Genomic DNA, 13,206 nt, shown 5'->3' with positions numbered 1-13,206 from the left:
AAATTCCGGAAGTTGACAGTCCCCAGTGCAGATCTGAAAATGCGGGGCAAACTTGGGGCAGGCCCACGGACAGTGACAGTTAATGACTGTGGCGCCAAGCTCAAGGGTGACGGCAGCATCGCAGCCATCACAGAGAAGGAGACGCACTTCTGAGCCTGCCCACCTGCCCACCACCTCGATGCTCCTCCTCCCCTCCCTGCGTGTGAATGACCCCAAGCTTCTCCTAGTGGTAGGGGCTTTGCTTCTGTACACAGGATATATTAACACGTTAATCTCCATGGGCCACTGTACACTTGGCTGACAGCCCCCGTCCCCGCCTTGCTCCGTGACCCCGGAAGTATCTGCCACCTCGAGATAATACTGTACAGTGACTAGCACCCCTCGCATCCCACTGTGGTTTGAATCAGTGTGTCCTAGGGGGTCAGTGTGCCATATTGCAAAACTTTTATACTGGGGTTATGGGCAGGTGGGGTGGGGAGTGACAAATGCTGTTCTCTGTCAGCCTCTTCACCCACCATTCCTGTCCTGCATTTGTCGGCAGCCGGCCCTTCTAGGTCCCCAGGAAGAGCTTCTTCCCTTGAACCGTCCCTTTTTTGGGGGTGGGATTTGTAGGCTGAAGGTCACATGGAAGAGCAGAGAAAGTCCTACGAGGCTGGGGACTCCTGGTCACAGGCCCCCTGCCTCGATCCCACCAAGTGACCCTGGCCACTCTCTTCCCCTCCTTGGGCCTCAGTTTCCCCATCTCCAAAATCGGGGGATTCTCTGCCTCCCTCCCCTGAAGCACTGCTGTTGGCTCCTTCTGAAGACACACAGGCCATCATCTCCCATCACCGATCCCCACCCTGGAATCCTGTCCCCACCTGCTCACTGGAAACCAGATTTCTCCTGCAATGATGTGCTGATGTGTGTGCTAACCCTGGCTCCTCCTGTCCATCCCCTGGTCTCATCCTCCCTCTGTGCCTCCATCCTGGGCACGGCTCATGGCGCGGCCATGGTGGCTTCTGGCTCAGGAGGTGTAGAACTTCCTGTAGCCTCCCAAAGCGAGCACTGCACAGAGGCCACAGGCCCCTTCTTTGTCCCCAGCCACCTCTTCTCCTGCTCACTGTCCCCTGCCTACCTCCATCCTGTCTCATGTGTCTTGGCAGACCCTGTGTGGAGACTGCTTCCCTATCCTTCCTCCTCCTCTGCACCCGTGGCCAGAAGCCCCAGCTCCTGCCTATCCAGACGACCTGGGGATGATCTGGGCCCCCTCTGGCTCTTGGGTTGGGGGGGTGCAGGCCTCAGGCCATGGAGAGGCAGGGATGTCCCCTCCCTGCCTGACCTCAGGCCTCAAGAGTGAATCCCTTTCTCTGATTAACTGGATTTCACATCGAGCCTCCATGTTGCCTTCCGAGCTATAGGGGTGGGGAAGGCACATTATTTCTCCTTGCCCACAGGCCCCAATTCCACGTAATGGAAATGTGAACTTTCTCCAAAGGAGACCCATGTGTTCCATTGACCCCAAGGTTTCCAGATGCCCCTCTTCTCTACTCCAGCCCCCATTTAAAGCCGGAGTTTGTTCACAGGGAGGCCCAGTGCCCCAACGCGGGTGAGGGCACCTTGTTCTGGGGCCCCTCTTGCACCCAGCTGCTCATGGGCAGGCCATCCGACCTGGGGGGACCTGGTGGGGCTCCCTGCACTTGTTGGTCCTCAGCCATGCTCCTCCCAACAAGCTCCGGGGATGGGAGATCTACTGCTGCTACAGTCCCACCCCAGCTCCTGCAGGCGGATGGACAGACAGACTGGTCCCTGAGGTCTGCCGCTGCAACGCAGGCGCCAGACACGTGGCTCTTAACACTTGACACTCTTAACCCTACTCATGAGGGGGGCAGAGGGGCTGGGTTTTCTGTGTTTTGTAATTTCCTACTAGGATCCAGGTAACTTTGTGGGGTGGGGAGGGCAGTGTGGGGCGGGGCCATGTCATTGTGATGACTTTTTTTGATATTTGTTAGGAACAATACATCCTTTGTGAGATATTTACGGTATTATTAAAAAATGAAAACAGTTGTCTTGTTTTGCATCTTGAACATTCTCATCGGAGACCATGGGGGCGCACGATGTTCTGTTTACTTATTTTTAAAAACAAAAGAAGTGGCCGGAAGCCTCTCATGGCTACTCCCCGCCGGGTGATAGCGCTGTGTTCTCCTTCCGTTTCTTTACTGCCTGAAAAACCAGTCCAGCTCCACACTGAGATTGGGAGCAAGAGGAAGCAGGGTGCCTCCGAAGCCCTGTCTACCTTTGTTCGCTGTCCACACTGCGTCACAGAAGTTATCTCTTCCGTCCTCACCATAGCTGTAAAATGGGCACTTCCATTTTATTTATGACTTGGCCCATTTCAGGGGCCCCGAGGACTTCGTCGTTCCTCAGAGCCACAGGGACTAATTGGTGCCTCCCGTCCTCTGCCCCTCCCCTCCATGTGTCTGAATGTGGGTTACGTCAGGCGATTTTCAGCAGCAAGTCAAGACTCAGCTAAGTCACAGGAAAGTCATTGCCTTCTCATCACTGAGGCACAATACCTGACACCCACAACTGTAGGGAGAAAGACTTATTTGGGCTCGGTTTGTAGAGGTTTCAGTCGACGGCCCACTGGCTCTTAAACTAGGCTGGCGTGACAGAGGAAAAAGGGCTCATGGCATGGCAGACAGGAAGTAAAGAAAAATCAAGGGAGAAGTGAGAGAGAAAGAAAGACCCTTCCAGGTCATGCCCTCCGTCACCCGCCTCCAACTAGGCTTCATCTCCCAACATCCTGTTTAGCTAAAAACTTATCAGTGGACTAATCCACCAGCGTGTCACACCCATGATCCAACTACCTCCCAAAAGCTCCAGCGATGAGTGCGTGAGGCTTTGGGGGACGCAGATATAAAACCACAACACCAAGAAGCCCGATCTGCACACCTTGGAGCATACAGGATGGTAACCAGAGGAGCTCATTTACTTGGCACAGCAGTGGGCTGCGATGTGTACAGCGACCCCTCCTGGCTCCACGTACTCGCTCTATTAGACATGGCAGATAAACGGAGGGGAGAAGAGCATTCGAGGGGTGTCCGGGGCTCCTTACTTTGGCCCCAAGAAGCTTTCCTGGAGGTTGGTGGAGGGGAACAAGCACCAGAGAGCCGGCACTTAGCGCTGAGAGCTGCACAGTTTGGTACGTGGGTCCTTCACTGCTCGGCTGGCCTTTCCTGCACCCCCAGGCTCCACGCCTTGCCCCTGGACTAGGATATGGAGGCAGTGGGGCATCCCTTCCTTGCCGTTCTTGCCCTTCTTTGTCGGATGGAGAGGTCTCCATGTCCACATGTATGGTGGGGAGGAGCCTCTGTTCCTTCCTGTTCTAGCCTCCTTGGCCTCCCTGGGCTTCAGCTTAGCCAGAGGTGGAACAGCGAAGAAAAGAAACCTAACAAAGGCAGATAGCTGCGCCAGGATTCCCCCAGGACTCTGGCACCCTGAGACCACACAGTCAGTCCCTGCACCATCTCAGGCTGTTACAACACAAGTGCTCTCTATGTTGGGCGTGGTGCCGCACGCCTGTGATCCCAGCACCCTGAAGCAGGAGGATTGCTGCCAGTTTGAAGCCAGCCTGGGCTGCAAAATTAGTTCAAGACCAGCCTGGACTACACTGGGAGACCCTGTCTCAAAAGAACCAACCAAAGTGCAAATGCTCTCTCAGTTCAGCACCCGTGGCCCAGCAGAGAGAAAGAGTCTTCATTGGCTAACTCTGGCAACTTCTCTGACACGGCCACACTCACGTTTTTTTTTATTTGTTTGCTTTTGTTTTTGGTGCTGGAGACTGAACTTGAAGCCTTCCCACTGAGCTAAATCCTCAGTGATTTTTATTTATGTATTTATTTATTTTTTTGCGATAGGTTCTGACTAGGTTGCTAAGTTACCCAGTCTGGCCTCAAACTTGGCAATACTACTTCAGCCTCCCAGTGCTGGCATTACAGGTGATCACCACTCCTTACTTTTGAACAAGGCCACATTGTAGGGAGCCTAGAGGAGCAACATGCCCTGCTCCCAGAGCTTCCCATTAGCCTGGAATCCAGAGCAGCCATGAGGATCCCAGGGCCATGCGCTGGGGTGGGGGTACTTGCTGTGCTCAAAGTCACCTCCTCAGAGCCTCACAGCCAGCCTAAGAGGTCAGAGCTTGAAGAACCACGAAGGGCCAATGTTGTAAACTGGAAATGAAAGCCATCGTCCTGCCTTGCCGTCACTAACACTGCCCTCATCTCATGCCCACAAGGTGAAGGTATCCTTGACCTAGGTGGCCAGAGTCGTCGTGGGCATCATGCCCATTGGTGATGCCTCACCTGCTGTCTGGGCCACCTCTGGGGCCATGGGGATCCCCCAAGCCACAGAGCAACAGTGGTGGGAGAGGCAAGGTGGGGAGGCCTGGGTCTTGGGGGCCAGAAAACCCTTTTGGGTACAGGAAGTACCTTTCCAATCCCTGTCATTTCCCAACAGTGACATGGCCACAAGCTCACAGGACAGGGTCGGGACCAGTGAAATTCACATAGAGTGACAGGGTATCACCAGGCCCCCTAAAAAGTGAAGTTAGGGTCTTGGGGATCCGGGGGACATCAGAGCCATGTAGGGGCTGTGGGATGTGTGGCCAGAGGCTGTGGGAACTATGGGAGCTAATGAGGGATCATTGTGGAGCTGTAGGAGCTGCTGAGGCAGAGGGAGTGGGTAGCAGGGGCCACTCGGTGCAGTTGGAAGTGGGTGGGGACAAAGAGGGTGGTACTCGGCTGGCAGAATGCCCAGGTCCAGCCAGAATGCCACCAAGGGAGGTGCTGTGTGACTTAGCCATGGCCCAAGGACTCCACAACCTTGGCCATCCTGGGCTGATGCAGGCCTGGCTTTTCTGGACATTCCTACCTGGTCCAGTAACCCTAGTTTTCTGCATCCTCCTGGGACTTTCTCTGCCTTCCTCCCACGACTTTCCACAGCCACCCGTTCTGGAGTGGGGAATCGGGGACCCCCAAGGTGTGGGATTTAGGAGAGCCCCACAGAGGAAAGTGAGCCTGATCTCTGGGCACCTTCAGAGGGTGCAGAGAAGGGCAGGACCTTGGGGTGCAGACAGGGGTCACACTGATGATCTGGAACATCATGGACAGTAGCTGCGCTGCAGGCTGCATTCTGCAGATGTGCTGTGGGCTCAGAGGCATGTGCAGGGCACCGCACTGGGACTCCAAGCCGGCCTGTGGTTTCCTTCTTCATGCCAGGCTCAGTGCCCTCATCACTGCCCTTAAATCCTGCCCTGGCTCTGACTGTCTGGTGCAGGAAATCAGCCACCAGGTGGCGCTGCTGCTAAATCCAAGCCCCCCGACTCCGCACCCCCCCCCTCCGGTCTAATCAGTGCCCCATCAGGACAGGAACAGAAAGGCTGCCCTTGGCCAATGGGTGCAATTCATCCTGCCCCCAAGGCAAGATGGACACCTCTGTGCTCAGTTCCCAACACCCTGGCTCCCTGGCTGTGTGGCCCTGGGCAAATGACTTTACCTTTGCGATTCTAGTTTCCTCATCTGTACAAAGGAACACGAGGTACGATGGGTGGGGATGCTGAGAGGGTTAAATGAGGTAAAGGTGTGTGCCAAGCGTCCCACGGATGGGGCGGCCTGGTTCTCCACCCCATGGTCAGAAGGCGGTGGTTGGGGAAAGACCCCGGGCAGGGCCAAAGGACCTGTGTCCTGGTTCTCAATTTGCTGTGACTTGGACCAAGTCACTGGGCTTCCACTTCCTTGTCTGTGAAGCCAACTTGGACACGGGCTCTCTGTCTGCTGTCTGAGGACTTGGTGAGGCCGTAGCTACACGACCCTGCTTTGTCAAGATCCAAACAAGTGGAAAGGCGACTGGGGGAGACATCCCCGCTCAAACTCAGCCTGGGGAGAAGGAGCCCCAGGCACGAAGGCGCGGATGGGGCTGTGTCCTGGGCCTGCTCCCTGCCCCGCTGGGGCCCTGGGCACCACCAAGAAGACAAGAAGGCCCAGCCCCTAAGTGGAGGTGGCGATTACCGCTGGGGGAGAAGATCCAGGCTGCTTTTCATTGGCTCCTTTTTCTTCTGCACCATTTAATTATTTTTCTTAACAAAGAACATCGAGGGGTTTTATATCCCCAAACACCAAATCAATGAAGCTATTTTTAAAAACCCTGTCTTGGCCACAGAGAGGTTGGTGGCAAAGGCAGATTGGGGGAAGGGCAGAGAATTCTCCTAGGGTCGCCGGCGGAGGGGAGATGGGGCGAAAGGGGAGAGGGAAAGGGGGCCGCAACTGAGGCCCCAGCCTTCAGGGAGCCCCAAGGGCAGATGGGGAAACTGAGGCCCGCTTGCTCCTCCGGCTGCTTCTGCATCCCTGCTCTAGAGTGCACCTTCGGGTGTCTCCAACTCCACTGTCCTGATGGGATTCACCTCGTCCAGCCTCCACCCCCACCCGGGCTGTCCCTGGTGCCTCCACAAAGGACCGCACCAGCTCGGGGGACCCTGCCTCCAGCAGGAAGTGAGAGAGCATCACTGGGCCCTGCCTGCCTGCCTGCAGCTTGTGAGGAATGGCCTGGAGAGGGTGAGGCCGGGGAGTGGGGAAGGGGTGGGTGGCCCCAGGAAGGTCTCCCCAGGGAGTCGGAGCAGGGACCTGTGGCTATGTGGGAAAGAGTGTTCCAGGCAGCACAGCAGCTTGTGCAAAGGTCCCAGGTCTGATCTGCCGTGCTCATGGGGCAGCTTCAGTACACAGTGAGCCAGGAAGACGGGTAGACGGGTTAGGGGCCGGATAGGGAAAGGCCTACAGGACAGGACAGACAACATAGACGGGAGAGGAAAGAGCCGGGAAGCACTGTGGGTTTTGTGTACAGGGGAGAGTATGCCAGTTTGGGCTCTAATGAGACCCCTCCAGCTGCCAAGGGCAGTTGGGGGAGGTGGCTGCTGTGGGGAAGAAGCAATGGGGTCTGCCCAGCAAGAGAGGAAGGGAGAGGGCCCAATGCGGCACAGATTTTCAGACCTCCCTCCCTGCACGCCTCCCGTCTGAGTCTCACCGCCTTTTCTCCTTTGAGTTCCATAAACCCACACACTTCCCTCACCCTTGCCCTGCGAGAGACGGTCCTGTCGGCCATCCCCAGGCACAGGGCGCGATGGTGCCTGTGCCACTGCGGGGGGAAGGGTGTTAGGTCCCCCAAATCCCACTGTCCACCCAGCCGTACCTACCACCTGGCCTGCTCCATGGCCAGCAGACACGGCCAAGCTTGGTGGGATTTCCTGGGGCCTCATGGGGACTTCCGGTGTGGGCTGTGGCCTCTCAAGACGTGAGTCTGGATCCTGGCTCTGCCATGCACACCTCTGGTGACCTGAGCGAGTCCCTGCACCTGGCAGCCCTCACTTTGCCTCATCTGCAAATTGGAGCTGACAGTTCTCAGGCCTCACGATTGTGCGAGGTCTGGGGATACACGGGGCAGATGTCGTGGGCTTGTTTAATGCAGGACTGTGCCTCTCCGGGCCTGCTGGTCCCCCTGGAGAGGAAGACTCAGCCTCAGAGCCAGAGAGGCCGGGCTCCCATCCTGGCTCAGCCGTGTCTTGGCCAAGTGACCCTGGGATGACGCCCTCCCCCACCTCCACCTGCGGAACAGAGCCCCCCTCAGAAGAGGCAGCTGCCCACGCACAGGGCACCCAGTAGGTGCTCAGCCAAGGTGCGGAGAGTGTGGGCTTCACCCCCAGCAGCTGGCCCATCACTCCAGTGTGCCCCTTCCTGGGCCAGGCAGCTGTAGGCTGAGGGAGGGGGCTCATCTCAAGCACAGGCTCCGCAGAGCAGAGCTCGGCAGAGGCCCCGAGCCTGTGGACAAAGAGCTGTTGTTCCCGCAGATCTAAAATTGCCTCCCTCTGATTGCTGCTATACAAACCCAGGCGGCGGCTGTGTCCCCATCCAGTTGGGTCTATTTCAAGAACACGCTGATTAGCGCTGATTGCGCCTTGATTAGGCCAGCGCATTGCCCAGCCCCCTCACCAGTTCTAGGGGTGGGAGGGCTCTGCTCCCCCACTGTGCCCCCCACCCCACTCAGGGCGGCCCGGACAGCAGGTGGAGCACCTGGCTGGAGCCTTGTCCTGCCTCTTCTTCCCCTCGGGATTGGAGAAGCCACTTCCCCTCCTGAGCCTCTGTCTTTTCTGAAAAGTCCTTCCAGATTCGGGAAAGGAGGGAACAAAATTGTTCCTGGGAAATGTGGCCAGAATGGTGGCCTTTACATCTGGTGCGGGGCCACCATCCAGGAAGTGGCTCTTCACAAAGCCCATCACGCGCACGCTTGGGCACACTCGGGCTGTGCCTGAGGCTGCCCTCGGCAGGGGGAAGGTGGGACTGAGCTTTGATGACTAGACCTTTCTTTTCCGGAGCACGTGATGCCTACCTGGGGCACAATGAGACATGCGTCTGGGGCCTCAGGGCTGCAGAGGCGACCTGAGAAGCCCACACTATGAAGGACGCACTGGACTCGGGATAATCAAGAATCACATTTCTGAAATGCAGATTCTGGGTGCCGCCCCTGGAGCTATAGAAGTGACTCTCTGCACTGGCCCAGGATCAGGACTTTAAAACCCCGCTTCATGACAGAGGGTGCCAGAGGTCAGCAGCGCTCTCTGGGCCAAGGTGCCTCCTTCAGACGTGCCACCCTCATGCCCAAACCAAGAGCCCTGATGCCAGTCGATCTTGCCGTGACCACCGGCAGGACCTTTTCTGCCCCACTGCCACCCAGGCCTGGACATTGAACCCTAAGGCCGCAGCCTCCCCACTGGGCTCTCCACTGCGCTCTGGCCCTCTGGCCCACTTTCTACCCAGCACATAGAAAGATGGTGAAATGCAGGCCAGAGCGCCAGCCCTTCCCCCAGATGAAGCCACCCAGGGCTCCCATTTCTCCAAGGATGGCAGACTGCAAGGCCCTGCAACGATGCCCCCCACCCCAAGAGCAGCTCTGCTCCCAGCCTGCTCTGTGCCTCTCCACCGAGGGTCCCTGCGTTGCTGTCTTCCTGGCTGGAACGCCTTCTCCTCTCCTCTCTTCTGGTCACCGCGCTCCCCTTCATGAGACAGTTGCGCGTACTTCAGGAGTTCCTGAGAAGGCTGGGGCTGCCGGGGGAGGTGAGCTCCCTGTGCAGAGGGGTGCATGTCCCTGTGGGAGAGCTCATGGAGGAAATGTCAGCTTTGAGCCTGAGTCTAGATCTTTCTCCCTACCTAGGAGAGTTGGGTGTGGCGACCTGGCCTCGGTCTTCGGAATCCTCATGGCCCTGAATCCATCTCAGGGCCTCACCCTCTGGCTTGTGCCTGGGGTTCTCACGGCACTCGCCCTTGGGCCCAGGGTCCCAGCAGCTGTGGGAAGTGGGACAGCGGCCTGGGCCATGCCGGGTCCAGATCAGCTCCCCAACCCTGCCCTCAGACCCGGCTCTCTCCAGCCTCCCCCCATCCTCTCCCCTCACCCCCTCCCCTGTCAGACTCCCCCTCTCCCATGTGCTTGCTGAAGCACAGGAGTCATAAGCTATGGGGTCTGGAGTCACGTGGGCCTGGGTTCAAATCCTGACTGTGAGCCTGGGCGAGTCTCCTCCGAGGACTGTGGTAAAGATTTGGGGAGTGGTCAGTACCTGTCACAGGCAGGCAGGGCTGGCCTTGTTCCGGCCTCATACATGGGGAACAGAGGATGTCTGGGTCACTCTCTGCAGTCCAGATGAGTCCTCAGTGGCAGGAGAGGGCTCAAGGCCAGCAGCCCTCAGACCCTCACACCTATCACCTTCGCAGCCATCCCAGTGACAGGCTGGGTGACCCATGCAGATGCTCCTCCCCATGGCAGAGTCCCCAGCATGCACAGGGAGAGGCCCTTGTATAAGTCCTTTCCTGTTCTGTCCCTCTTATTCTACAGACAGGGAGACTGAGCCCCAGAGAGAAGATGTGAAATGAAATGTGCATCTCAGGTTGTGGCCAAGCCCTTCCTCTCTGAGCCACAACCTCTGCCTGCAGAGCAGCATTTCGTGACAGCAAGCCCTCCCCAGGGAAATGAAGTGGAGGAGGAATGGGGCCAGCAGTCACAAGTACTGGCCCAGAGCCACCGTCCAGGAACCGTCCTTCCTTTCCCATGTTTCTCCCACAGAGCTCCCCAGGGCCAAGAGGAGGGGGTGGCTTGCACAAAGAGGACGGGGAGGAAGGTGGTGTCCTGGAGATGTGGACAGGTGGCTGGAGAGATGGTCTCTGGGTCCACCGGTCAGTGGCTGCCTGCCTGGAGGGAGGCAGGAGCAGCCTTTCCTGCGCCTCTCTCGTCGGCCTGGCGTGGACCCCAGCTCTGCCTCTGTCACACTGCAGGGGACACACAGCATAGCAGGACCCCACCGGTCCCCAGCAGGCCTGAGCCACGTCCAGGTCCAGGGCCTCGGCTCTGGGGCCGCTGCTTCCCCAGGGCACACACATGGAGCTGGCTTCAGTGGGCACTGCCAGGCTGGCAGGAGAAGAAGGAACCTTGGAAATGAGAGAATGTGTAAGTCATTCTCTCATTTACCTCTCATGTCCCTTCTGAGGCCATCCTCCTGCCCCGGAGTCAGACTCTCATCTGCCAAGCAGCAAGGATAGAGTAGACGTTTAGGCTCTGCAGTTTCAGTGAATGTGGCTTCGTCCCACGAACCCCACCGGTGCAGCCAGATGCGGAGGCAGCTGATGTGGGGACAGGGAGCTCCCTCCCCGGTAGATCCACCCTGGCTGGGGACCGGCCCTTGCCTGCTTTAGGATCAGCACATTGTTTGCCTGGTGTCCAGGAGAAGAGCAAGCAGGGCGGCTCCGAGGAGGGCCTGCAGGAGCGTCCTGGAAGGACCCTGGACAGAGGGCGTTGGAATGTAGATGTGGTGGACAGGTGTGTGCAGGGGTGCTTGCACTTCATGTGCACACACACACACCACACGCCACATCCCTTGTGCAGATTCTCACCACACACACACACACACACACGCTCACAGTGTGGGGGGTGAGCCTGCTTTTCCTGGCAGTGTTTGATTTTTTCACCCTTGAAACGTTCCCAGGGTTCTCGCCTTCTTGCCTCTAATGGATCATTCCCAACCCAGCCTGGAAGCTCAGTTGGTAACCACAGAGCTTCAGAGAGGACCAGGGGATGGTGTCCAGGCCTGTGGATGCCACAGCCAAGGAGGGCAGCAGGTGTCAGGAGCCAGCCACAACCAGCTCTGCAGGTTCCAAGACGTGGCAAGCATGTCTGGCCAGCACACAGGGTCCGAGGGTCCTGGGCGAGTGGGATCCCTGCCTGGCCTGGCAGCCCCTGATCCCAGACCCTCCCAACGCCCTGCTCTGTCCTGCCTTTGCATGTCCTCACAGCCATGGGCATCTGCTTGATGGCCTTGGGCACTGTCAGCAGACCCGACTGGAGTCCCCTTTCCACTGGGACTGTTTTCTCTCTTCAATCCGCTGTTCTCATGGGACCCAGACGTGGCAGTGAGCCAGGGGCAGAAGTGCCAACCCCCATGGGAAGCAGGCTTTGCAATGGGTATGGATCACAGTCTTGCTGTGGAGCAGTCACTGCGCAGAGTGTAATGCAGGGATAGGCAGAGAAGTGACTACAGGATGGTGACAGCATGCCCCGGAGGTGCGTGTGAGTCCTGAGTGCGGAAGGGAGGCCGGTGGGTAGGAGAGGTGCACCTGCCCTGGGTGGTCACGGGCAGGGCAGAATCGGGGAGAAAACAGAGTCACAAAGGAGGGGACCCCTGCAGTTTGTTTCAGGCTTACTGTGCACAGCTGCCCCTTCCCAAAATGACACCATGAAAGTAACCCTGACCCTAGGGCTGACTCCTCTGGCCACCTGGGGCCTTGGCTGGTTCAAAGCACCAGCTGCAGAAACAATTCATCCCGGCTGCCGCCCTGGTCATCTGGGCCCAGGCGGATGTCCTCTGATCTTGGCAGTTTCCACAAGGCCCGGGATGTGTCCCCCAGGTTCCAGGATGTCCAGGATTCTCGGTTTAACCCAGGCAGGGACAGCCTGGTCCGGATTACCAAGAACCTCCACTCTGAGTTGACCTTCCCAGACTAGTTCTCCTTAAAACAGGGCTCCCGATCCACCAGAAACTTCTAAAACACACCCAGCTCCCAGGCTGCATCCCTGAACTGCCAGTGCAGGATCTCCCAAGGAATTCTGGAAACAACACACTTTCTCCTGACTGGGCCTAGAGCAAAACCCAGCAGAGAAAGAGGGGGCCACTGGGGCTCTGGCAGCTGCAGCCATGGGTCTGCATCCTGGCAGGTGCACTGTGTGACCCTGGGCAAGTTGCTAGCCTTTCTGAGCCGCATCGTTCCCATGGGGAAATGGGCTGCAGCTCCGGTCCCTCCATCCACTGTAAGGAGCCCTAATGAAGTCGTCAATGGCAGGGCTTCCACAGTTGTCTTCGAGTGCCCATCTACAGAGGACTAGACCAGTAATGGCTCCCCACACTCCCCAGGCCAAGGGCCCTGGCTCCCTGCCCCTGCCCAGGTGGATACAGTGGGATCTCGGGTAGGTTTGTTGGGCTGCAGTGAAGGGCCTGGGCCCGTGCCTCTCCAGCAGAGCAGAGACGAGGGAGAAGGACTGCCGTGTCCCCAGCCCCTATAGGTAGAGGCTGAGCACTTCTGGTCGTGCTGAAGAGGAGGAGGACCTTAGAGGCCTGAGAGAGGAAGGGAGCCCAAAGCAGGTCCTGGATGCCGCCCAGTTCCAGCTGCTGCTGCCCACAGCCAGTCACAAACGTCGTCTTGCATCCCACCCCCCACTTCCTGCCAGCCCTGTGGAGAGGGGATCATAGATCTGAGTGTCCCAACAGGGCTTGCCCTCACCTGAGCAGACTCTATTTGGAGGGGCCTGGGGGCATGGGGCAGCAGCGAGGTGAGAAAAATGATGCAGGTTTCCACACAGCACCGTGTGACTTCTGCAGCCACCAAGCTCCCACTTCCTGCCACCCGTCTTATGGGCTGATGCCATCACCACAAGTGACTGCTGGGGAGGTGGGACAAGGTGGGATCCATCCCCATGATCCTGCCAATCCCCAGGAGAAGCAGGGTTTGCAGTGAGAGGCACCAGGAGCTAGGAGTGTCCAGAGGACAGAGGCTGAGAACCAGGCTTGGGCATCGCGGGGCCACAGTGGAATCCCGGTCTGTCCCTCCCAGCTGTGACTTGTCACAAGTGACTCATCTTCTC

The 13,206-nt window shown here is 58.0% G+C and overlaps 1 protein-coding gene across 2 annotated transcripts in view; it reads left to right on the top strand.

Moving 5' to 3' along the window:
- Nucleotides 1-1,966, top strand: part of Slc6a11 (solute carrier family 6 member 11) — a 108,798-nt gene extending 106,832 nt beyond the window's left edge. The window contains exon 14 of one of the 2 annotated variants that reach the window (XM_033759813.1): nt 1-1,966. In XM_033759813.1, the coding sequence (XP_033615704.1) occupies nt 1-153 (153 nt within the window). In that variant the 3' untranslated portion in view covers nt 154-1,966. The other variant, XM_033759814.1, reaches the window with a different exon arrangement.
- Nucleotides 1,967-13,206: the final 11,240 nt, after the last annotated feature.

This window comes from Fukomys damarensis, unplaced genomic scaffold (genome assembly GCF_012274545.1).
Source record: "Fukomys damarensis isolate Sample0158 unplaced genomic scaffold, DMR_v1.0_HiC HiC_scaffold_37, whole genome shotgun sequence".
Lineage (NCBI taxonomy): Eukaryota > Metazoa > Chordata > Mammalia > Rodentia > Bathyergidae > Fukomys > Fukomys damarensis.
Note: the sequence above shows the minus strand (reverse complement) of the source record. Positions and strands in the feature narration are given on the sequence as shown.